Source organism: Zingiber officinale, chromosome 2A (genome assembly GCF_018446385.1).
Source record: "Zingiber officinale cultivar Zhangliang chromosome 2A, Zo_v1.1, whole genome shotgun sequence".
In the NCBI taxonomy this organism is placed as follows: domain Eukaryota; kingdom Viridiplantae; phylum Streptophyta; class Magnoliopsida; order Zingiberales; family Zingiberaceae; genus Zingiber; species Zingiber officinale.
In genome coordinates, this window is record NC_055988.1 from 176,425,389 (window position 1) to 176,436,196 (window position 10,808).

Consider the following 10,808-nt stretch of genomic DNA (forward strand, 5'->3'; position numbering starts at 1 on the left):
AAAACATATTGGAAACCCCAATCGATGGTTCGGGACCTACGATTTGAACCGGACCGAACCATTTTCTATCTTGTTCCCCAAGGCTGCTTTCTCTCTCCTCGCCCTCCTCCTTCACCTCGATAAATTCTCTTCCCCTCACACAGATCATCTCTGATAAGCCTTCCTCCTCCAGCGCCGCATCCTTCTCCGGCCTTTTGAGGAGATCTAAGAAGGAATGGAATGCGTGTTTGGACTTGTGGGAGATGGCTTTGCGCTGGTGGCGGCGGACAGCTCCGCCGTCAACAGTATCCTCGTGCACAAGTCCAACGAGGATAAGATCATGATCCTCGACTCTCACAAGCTTCTGGGAGCCTCAGGCGAGGCAGGCGATCGGTACGCTCTCTACTCTCTATCTCTTTTTCTGTATTTCTCTTATTAATTTGTGTCGTTAATTGGATTTGCCGACGGACGTTGATCTGTGGGTTGCAGGGTTCAGTTCACCGAATATATCCAGAAAAACGTTCACCTCTACGAGTTCCGTAATGGAATTCCTCTCAGCACTGCTGCCGCCGCCAACTTCACCCGCGGTGAGCTCGCTCAAGCCCTGCGCAAGGTACGGAACATCGCTTCCTCTCTTCTCCTAGGATTTCTGCTAGGGTAGGAATAGGGCTTCCATTTTTTTCTGGTACGTGGTTGGATCTTTGGATTTGCTTCTCCCTCAATGTGTAAACTTGAATTGCAAGGGTTGTTTACTTGCATTTTGTTGTTCTAGACTTCTAATCTGTCAATCTCAAGAAAATCGTAGAAAGCTAGGTGAATTCTGTTATATAATTGGTTATCATTTTATTTTGGTATAATCTTCTTTTTGGGACATGGATAATCATCTCAAAAGTTTAGAACTTTTGATGATCCAGCAAGATTTTAGTTACCTTCCAATATTAATTATAATAGTGTCTTTAGGAGTTTAACAGAAGAGGAGTGAGGAAAGGGAGGAGAATGAGAGGAAGTGAAGGAAAAGGAGTGTTTTATTTGGATGATATCATCAGGCAAGTTCTAAGTTCTAGTCTTGGAAATGTTTTCCGGCTTCTAGTACTCTATTGTCCAATACAATATTAAACATTGATCTTATGAGACCAAGCGGACCATTATAGTAAACATGGCTAAGTAAAGATCTATGAAATCAAATAAACTTTTTGTTTTGTCTCTTAGCCATGTTAATGACGATGATTCTGTTAGGGCAACAAAGAGGGTTTGAAATGCAAAATAAAGGAGATATATTAAAAAATAATTAGTATTCTTGTCTTTTCTTAGCAAATCAACTGGAAAAGTTCACATCATTGATGTTTAGGACAATGCAACTTTATTTTAAAAGAGGCTCCATGTTATAGCATATCCTTGTGTTTCCCATATGTTTTTGAATTGGATATAGAGTTCTCCAAAAATTAAGGGCAGCAACCTTATCATGGAGTTTTAAAAGAAAAACAATGTTAATTTTGATTTTCTTAGTCACATATTCTCATTGGTTAACCAGCTTTCTAGAAATTAACAAGGTTGGACGACATAAGGATTGAGATTATAAACTTGTCTATTGTGCTAACTCTCTCTTCATATGATTTGTTACATAAATGAGTTTAGGATATTATCATCTATAGATTTCATGCTGAGGTGACAAACATATCAAAACTTTTGTTTAACATCTATTAATAAAGCAGTGCAAATCCCCAAGCAAAAATATTGTCAAAGATGTTCATATGGAACACCAAATAGCCTTTTGTTCCATATAAGCAAGACACACGCCCAACCTTCATACTTCTGATGCCCTCTAAAAAAAGATAAATGGAAAGTGATTACTTGAAAATCCAATGCAACATTAAACCCCTACAAGATTCTGGATACATCCTTTGAGCTCCCACACAAATTTTAAGGTTCTATGAATCTTGTTTGGGAGATCTTAGAGCCTTAATATATACTAATCTCTTCAAAATCCTGAAGAGTAACATGAGCTTATTCAGATTTGTTGTTCATCTGGGCCTGCGCCTGTGCCTGTGCCTGGTGAATAGTGAGTTTGTTGTGACAGTGCTGTTGAAGTTTATAAGTTACCTTTTAAGAGAAACGTGGATAATTAGTTGCATTTATTCGAACAAAATGAACTGGGAAGACTTAAAAGTGCTTATGCAATTAAGTGCTGTGATTTTCCTTATACAAGATTGTGCATTTACCATCATTACATTTTACATGTATGAAGGAAGATCTCTGGAGGCTTGGATTGCGAATTGGATGTTTATGATATGCTGAACAAGCAAGACTTTCTTAGTGAATAACTAGGTGTTAAGTGGAAGACACAAGTAATTTTCTTAAAATCTCTAATTTTTTGTGCAAATATATATAGGTACAACTTGCTTTAGGATTACACTGAGATAGTTAGCCCATTAATATGGTAAAGCATAAATGCATTGGTCGTCAAGCAACAACACCAACTACTTTTACTGTCTAAAACTACATAAATTTGGGCATAAGCCTATTGATATTTCAATACTCTTTTGCTAGATCCGAACTAAAATCCTTGGATCTTACTCCAATTTCAGTTGGTATCATTACTAGTAAGTTTGTTGTGACTACTATTTTAGCCCCTTCAGTTGGCACAGCTCAACCAAAGGGATGCATAGGAAATGGTCGTGATAGCTCAATTGGTATGTCATTTATGTCCATGCTCATTTAAGCTCCAACAGTTTGACAACGCCTGATCTCTGTCTCGTCAATACGAGGTGTTTACTTTCGCAGCGAACTGTTTTTTCATCCATCAATCAATAAAGGTGGTCATGTTTTTCTAGGATTTCTTTAGGAAAGTTTCTGATGTATCGTAGGGAACTATAGACAAAATGTTGCTCAACTGTTATTACAAATATTTTCTCTGATCTCTTTGTTAGATTTTTATTTGGTACAGTTTTAACCCTAGTTTTGTTCATCCATTGCCTTCCCAGAGCCCCTATTCTGTTAACATTCTGCTAGCTGGATATGACAAGGACATCGGCCCATCTCTCTACTACATCGACTACATTGCTACTCTCCACAAAGTAGACAAAGGTGCATTCGGCTACGGATCCTTTTTCAGCTTATCAATGATGGACCGACACTACCACAGCGGCATGTCACTGAAGGAAGCTGTCGACTTGGTCGACAAGTGCATCGTAGAAATCCGAACCAGACTGGTTGTTTCTCCGCCAAACTTTGTGATCAAGATTGTCGATAAAGACGGTGCCAGGGAGTATGCTTGGCGTGAGACAATCAAAGATGCTGAAGTGCCTACTGCTTGAGAACTCAATGATGTGATATGTTTCTAAGTAAATTGCAATGTGTGGAGCAGACATACATGCAGTGCGTTGTTGGGAACATTTTCTGAACCTACCTTCTTCCACTTATTGTTGAACTTAATTTAAGTAAGATTTCTGATTCTCTTTTTAAGGGCTCATTTAAGCTTCCATGCTCAGTTAATCCCTTAATACTTAGATGTGTTTAAAGAGCTTAGCTTTAAATATTTATTATTTAAAGAAAAAAATATCAACTATGAAAGGCAATTTAATAAATCTAAAATTTTATAGGCATTTTAAATTGGAAAGTAAGAGAGTAAAATTACGTTGACCTAACAATCTTAAATTCATGAAGTAAAATAATAAATAAAACCCCATATAAATATTAGAATTTGAGAGGTTACTACTCATCACTATATTTGTAACAGACAGCGTGGACATAGTTACTTAACATTACATTTTATTGTATTTTCATAATGATATAATATTATTCATTTTAATTTAGGTTCTAAGTGATTTTATTTTTTAGTATTCTTTAAAAGATCTTATGTCAATAAAAATATTCTACATATTTTTTAAATCTATCATATTTATTAAATATTTTCAATGTGAGATTTGATTGAATTCCAATCGTTAAATTATAACAAACGAAAATTTTGGATTGTGATTATTGTAAACTTGTGGATAATGAACAACGATATCATTTTGCATGAGGATTTGAAATCGTACCTGAATAAAACGGTATTATAACATTACAAGATACAGAACAGATAGATATTCGTAAAGACTAACACATGACGAACCCAATAAACCAGCATCCAAAAGAAGTGTAACTGTCAGCATATAGTAATAATAAAACCTTTTTATAGAGAGAATTAGCCCCTGGATGAATCTCGGAGGGGTACAGCCGCGATAACCTTCTTACAAGAATCGGCAATAGAGGCACACTCAATCAGGGAGTCTCCACTGACAACATTAACACCGTCCTTTGAGTTAAAAGAAAACCAAGCTGGGTAATTTATTTTATCTTCCCCAAGAAGTTTAGCATATGCCTGTTAAATTAAACATGAAGGAATTACAAATATAGATGATAATTAAGTGGCTGCCATTTCTAGAGCTGGAAAATATACAGAAATTTGATATTGGAAATTAAACAGTGAGGATCAAAATTTTAGTTTCCACTTAGAACACATTTCTTTCTTGCATTCTCTATTAGAAGGAGAGCTTGGCACAATGAAAAAGTCAAAGTTGCTGTCATTTGATTTGAAGGTCATGGATTCGAATCACAAAATCATCTCTTATCTTATAATTGTAAGATAAAATTATATATAATTGACTCTTTCTGGAAACACATATCAAAGGGAACTTTATGCATCAGGCTGCAACTGAAAGTACCTGAGCTTCCATTTTATTGAGAATTGTTTCAAAAGCAATCAAGTCGGCACTTGATTCAGCAAGGACCTCAATTCTTCTTCTGTGAAATTCCTTCAATTTTTCTGGAGTCATTTCTTGGCCATAGTCCCCACTCCAGTTATCAGTTACTCATCAGCAGAATGACAAGTAGAAAAGGCAAGAAACGCAAGAACAAGCATGCGCCATAGCTTCCAACAGAAGCTGGCACTAAAATTGTAGGTTTCTTCCTATCATTATGTATATCAGATCCATTTGAGAATTCATCATAAAATAATTCACGCGCTTCGAGAGCAATTTCAACACTTTTCCACAGCAAGGCTTCACTTTCTTCTGCAAAAATCTGATAGGATGATGTAATTATAACATTTGCACCAGCTTTAAGATAATCCAGTTGAACCTGTTTTTGTAAAGGAATCATAAAAAGGTGCTTCAGGATGCTGCCTGCAGTAAATACTGATTTTGTTGGGCAAACGAAAGCAAATAAATGTAAGTGGTAGCATCCTGATGTTAATAATCATACTGTTGACTGGCAATCTTTGTTTACACTATATCTCATCGGTGTTTATTTGGGAAGAAAGAGAAGCAAAATCCATAAAGTTACATAGATATAAGCAAGTTGGATTTGTGATATTTGTCATTACAATAAATGTGCTGCAGAACTACCTTATTACCTACTGTGAGAATAACAAAGTTTGATAAAGTTACTAATAGTTTAACATTATATAGAAAGAAGCCCAAAAAATATTGTAGGGATTCAGTCCTTCATAAACTCCTCAAAAACATGACACTAAAACTATGTATCCATATAAACAAAGCATTTGGCATAAGTAAATGCAGAAGCAAAACCCTTGACAATTCGGGGCATGGAGAAGAATAACCATATAATGAAGATATCAAGTTAGCATAGAAATGTTATCCAACCTAGGTACATATTGTTGTAAAATAAAGCAATATAAACAGTATTATATTCATACAAAAAATAGCATGCAATAGACAGATAAATAAACGAGTAGAGTTTAGAATATAGTTATCCGGTTGAAGCGTCGGCACGCCGACTGTCCTTAGAGAATTTATTGCCGCCTTACGGTGCAAAGGCTCTCCGGCAAAATTCCCCCAAGATCCGATATGTTGGAATGTATACTGAAAGCCTAAGCTTTGTAAACATTTATTATGAAGAATCACATTTGGTCTAATTGTCTACATTTGTTTGTAGTTGTTCATTTAATTTATATTGAAGATAACATAGTATGTGGTGTCACATACAGAAGATGATGTTATCAGTACCTTATAAATTATAAACAGTAGCTCACGACCAAAATGGAAAAGGAACAAACCATTAGAAGGTTGTAGTGTAATTAGGTATTAGTTTATCTTGACTATATAATTACACTAGTACACTCAGAGTGTATTGAGTAGGATCATTTGAGGTCGTTTCTTTTATACTGACTTTATAAAGGAACAAAGACCTCAGTTATTATGGAAGTGTGTGCTCTTAATCCTAATATAATAACAAGCACATATATTTGATATTTATTTCTTTAATTTATCAATGGGTGAGATTTAGTTCGTTGAATCAATAAACCCGATAAGTTGGGAAATGGTATCACTTATAGTGTGTGTTGTTGATTATAGAAGGAAACTGTGTCCTAGAGATACTAAGTTGATAATGTCCTCAAGAGGAGCTCATAAAGATTGTCATGTTAAACCCTGCAGGTGGACTTAGTCCGACATGACAATAAGGTTGAGTGGTACTACTCTTGGACTTAGATATTAATTAAATGAGTTGTCAGTAACTCACTTAATTAGTGGACATTCGATATCTTAAACACAGGGAGACTAACACACTCATAATAAGAAGGAGCCCAAAAATGTAATTTGGGATTGGTGCGGTAGTTCAATGATAGTTCTCTAGTGGAATGAATTATCATTGATAAAATTAAGTTGTGTGTGTTCGAACACGGATGCTTAATTTTATCGGAGACCCAAACCAATTCCTCCTCTCGGTCCCTATCTTAGCCTCTTATTTATAGAGTTCTATATCCACCTTCTATACCCACCAATAAGGGGCCGGCCAAGCAAGCTTGGGAACCAAGCTAGGGTCGGCCTAGGTATAGGTGGCCGGCCCTAGCTTGAACCCAGGCTAGTAGGGCCGGCCAAAATAAATTAAAAAAAAAAATTAATTTTAATTTTTATTATAATGTGGAAGATATAATTTAAAGAGAATTAGAATTAAAATATCTCTCTTGTAAAAGATTTACAAAAGATTAAAGAAAGAGATTAGATCTCTTTCCTTATTTGTAGATTGGAGAGATGTTTTATTTTCTCTTTAAAATTATTCACATGTTAATAAAATTAAAATTATAGATATTTCCTTTTATTAACCATGAAGAGATTTTAAAGAGAAATTTTATTTTTTAAAATTTCCGGAAACAAATTAGAAAGTTTTAATTGTTGATTAAAACTTGTCCTCTTTTGTTTTCCAATGATGTGGCCGGCCACTTGAAATTGATTTGGGAAATTTTATTTTATTTCTCTCAATTAAATCAAGTCAAGGAAATTAAGAAAAATTTATTGTAATTAAATTTCCTAATTTGCCTAGGCCAAAGAATATAAAAGAAGGGGTAGGGGTGCCTTCATGAGAGACAACCTCTATTGTTTTCTCTCCCTTTTTCCTTGGTGTTGTGGCCGGCCATTACCCTCTCCCTCTCTTCCTCTTGTGGTGGCCGAATACTTCATCTCTCTTGGAGTTCTTGTGGTGGCCAGATACTACTTGGAGAAGAAGAAGAAGAAGGAGAGAAAGTTAGCATCTCTTGGAGCTTGGTTAGTATTTTGATTTTCTTCTTTGGTAAAGTTCTTCCTTTGTGGCCGAACCTTGCTTGGAGGAGAAGAAGGTGGTTGGTGGTTTCTCATCTTGGTAGATCGTTGCCCACACAACGTCCGAGGTTAGAAGAGGAATACGGTAGAAGATCAAGAGGTTTTTCTACAAGGTATAATTAGTAATTTTATTTCCGCATCATGCTAGTTATTTATGGAAATAATACCAAATACAAGAGGCTTATGATCTAGTATTTGAATATGTTTTCGATGTTGTGTTCTTTTGTTTTCTTTCTTTTCCTTGTGATTTGATTGTTCTCTTTGGTTAACCTAAAGTTATTTTAGGAAATTAAATATTAGCTTTCTATTAAAGGTTTTATCTAGTCGGTGGTGGTTGCTCCCATATCCAAGAAGGCCATGTGCCTCGCCACGTCAGTACTGGGAACCTTTTATGGAAATTAGTATTTAATGGAATTAATAACTTAAGGAGACTTGGGTCGAACGTGTTAAGTTCCGCAGGAGATCCAAGTTAAAACCTAAAAGAACAAATAGATTAAGTTTTGGATCAAACGTGTTAAGTTCCGCAGGCGATCCAAAATTTAATTTAAAAGAACACATGGTAGCTAGGAAAAAGGTTCAGACCTTTGTACAAATTTTTGTACAGTGGAACCTCTAGGTTTTCCGAGTAGCAACCAACACGATAACCGCTCGTCTCGTCCGTAGGTGCACTCCAAAACGGACGTGACACTCGGACCCAACCTCAGATCGCCGGAAGACCAAGCCTCAGGACAAGAAAGCAGCGAAAAACTCGACGAGAAGAAAGCAGAAAATCGTGCAGAATGAATCGCACAGAGAAGGGAGAAGGAGGAGAAAGCTCAAGGCTTGAGTGAAGAATAGAGGTGCTGCAAGTCCCCTTTTATTCACTCTGAGAAGATACGAAGCACTGCTTCGCTAGCGAGGAAATGCGTCTCAGTGTCGCGTCCGCGTCCCTTCCTCACGCGCGGAACAAAACCGAAAAACCAAATCCACGGGCTGGGGATTTGCACCCCCCCTGCGCGCGTTAATCGCGTACATGACGCCCGGTTTATGGATTTCCGGCTTGAACCACCCAAATCCACTCGATTTGGGCTTGGCCCGCGCATGCATGTAGGTCTCCTTATCATTGCTAAGCAAGGATGGAAGGACTTCCTATATAAGCCCTTCCAAGCTTCTCCACTTAGCAATGTGGGACTAAAAACACTACTAAAAAAAATGCTTTGAATTTAAAACAAAATTCAACAATCCCCCACAAATTCAAATCATTTCGGTTAAAAACAAAAACCAAAAAAAAAATGTTCTGAGGCTAGGTTGCAATGAGCTTTTAGTGAAAATACTTTCCGGTTTGAATTTTCACCTAAGTACACCAATCTTATTCACATAGGTTTGAAGTGAACTAGGTCTTGAACTTAAACCTTTTTATATGTGAAGTCAAATGGTAACAACTCATCACGGGCGACGGTTGAATCCTTCTGAGTTGGTGCATTACGGCCATGCCACCGAATCTTGTTTCATAAGTGCTAAGGGGAGTTGCCTAGACCCCCCACACTGCGGCCACACAGTTACACTTACATAGGTGAGTTCTCCAAGGATGTACTGTGAGCATCCTGTCAATAAGACCTTGAATTCATTAAGAGTCTCCAAGCTCATCCTTACTAGCAGTCAAGCATCTATCCAGGGAAGAGACTATGAGATTATATCTCAATCAATTTGATGCTTATGGTTCATCCTTATAACTTGTTTATACCACATTGAACCTACTTCTTGGGATCTCCAATCAGATAGGTTGGGTTGCCGTTATAGATGAAACCAGGATAGGTCTCAGTCTCATTCCCTTACTGGATCTCTTGATTTTCTCAGAATCAAGTCCTTTTGTGAGTGGATCAGCAATATTGTCTTTTGAACTTACGAAGTCCAATGCCACCACTCCAAGAGACACTAGCTCACGAATAGACTTCAATCTTATTCGTACATGTCTCTTCTGTTTCTGGTTATACTTGGAGCTTCTAATTTGAGCTATTGTTGTTTGATTATCACAGTGTACTGAAATAGAAGGTATTGACTTTACCATCAAGGGAATTTCTGAAAGAAGACCCTTAAGCCAATCAACTTCAGTTACTGTGGTATCTAAAGTACACAATTCTGCCTCAGATGTAGAACGGGATATAATCGTCTGTTTAACAGACCTCCAAGCAACTGCACCGCCTCCAAGTGTAAAGACATAACCAGTAACGTCTTTACACTCAGCAGTGTCTGCTATCCAACTAGCATCACTATATCCCTCCAGGACTGCAGGGAATCTCCCATACCACAAGCCCAAGGATATAGTACATTTTAGGTATCTGAGTACTCTGTCTAATGCATCCCAATGCGTTCTGTCCGGACAGCTGGTAAACCTGCTCAATTTCGTTATAGCAAAAGAAATATCAGGTCTAGAACAATTAGCTAAATACATTAGACTACCTATTATTTGTGAGTATCTTAATTGAGACACTGTCACACCACTATTATTCTTGTGGAGAGTTTTTGAAGGGTCATATGGTGTGACAACAGATTTAACTTGGCTATAACCATATTTCTCTAATACTCTCTCAACATAGAGTGACTGAGAAATTGTTATTTCATCAGTTGAACGAGTCAACTTCAGCCCTAAAATCATATCAGCACAACTCATATCCTTCATATCAAACTTACCACTTAAGAGGGCCTTAGTCTCATTAATAATAGAAAGGTTAGTTCCAAATAGTAGAATATCATCTACATATAAACATAGGATAATACAATTATCACCTTTCATTTTAGCATATACACATTTATCAGAGTCATTTACTTCAAAGTCAAACGATAGCATAGCTCTATCAAATTTTTCGTACCACTGCTTTGGGGCTTGCTTCAAACCATAAAGAGATTTGACTAACCTACAGACTTTATTCTCATTTCCAGATACTACATATCCCTCAGGCTGATCCATATATATCTCTTCTTCTAGATCTCCATTCAGGAATATCGTTTTGACATCCATTTGATGGACCTCAAGATGATATATGGATGCTAATTCGATTAACACTCGGATTGTAGTAATTCTGGTAACAGGAGAATAAGTGTCAAAATAGTCAATCCCTTCTTTTTGTTTGAATCCCTTAGCAACTAGGCGGGCTTTGAATTTATCTACTGACCCATCAGGTTTTAGTTTTCTCTTAAACACACATTTACATCCTATAGTGGTACACCCAGGAGGTAAATCTACCAACTCCCAAG

At 36.9% G+C, this 10,808-nt stretch overlaps 1 protein-coding gene and 1 pseudogene across 1 annotated transcript; one reads left to right on the forward strand and one right to left on the reverse strand.

Annotated features, from left to right (window-relative positions):
* Positions 1-109: 109 nt before the first annotated feature.
* LOC122043450 (proteasome subunit beta type-2-B-like) lies at positions 110-3,448 on the forward strand. The gene is made up of 3 exons (XM_042604057.1): positions 110-372; positions 469-592; positions 2,961-3,448. Exons 1-3 carry the CDS (start codon positions 215-217, stop codon positions 3,291-3,293), a joined length of 615 nt encoding a protein of 204 aa, XP_042459991.1. The 5' UTR covers positions 110-214; the 3' UTR covers positions 3,294-3,448.
* A 539-nt stretch (positions 3,449-3,987) lies between these two features.
* On the reverse strand, positions 3,988-9,220 carry LOC122044306 (annotated as a pseudogene).
* Between the last annotated feature and the right edge of the window lie 1,588 nt (positions 9,221-10,808).

Excerpts from the sequence above, each read along its gene's own strand:
- LOC122043450 (XM_042604057.1), top strand. The coding sequence starts at position 215 with ATGGAATGCGTGTTTGGACTTGTGGGAGATGGCTTTGCGCTGGTGGCG. Across the intron at positions 373-468 it reads TCAGGCGAGGCAGGCGATCG|GGTTCAGTTCACCGAATATA; the intron begins GTACGCTCTCTA and ends TGTGGGTTGCAG. Across the intron at positions 593-2,960 it reads TCGCTCAAGCCCTGCGCAAG|AGCCCCTATTCTGTTAACAT; the intron begins GTACGGAACATC and ends TTGCCTTCCCAG.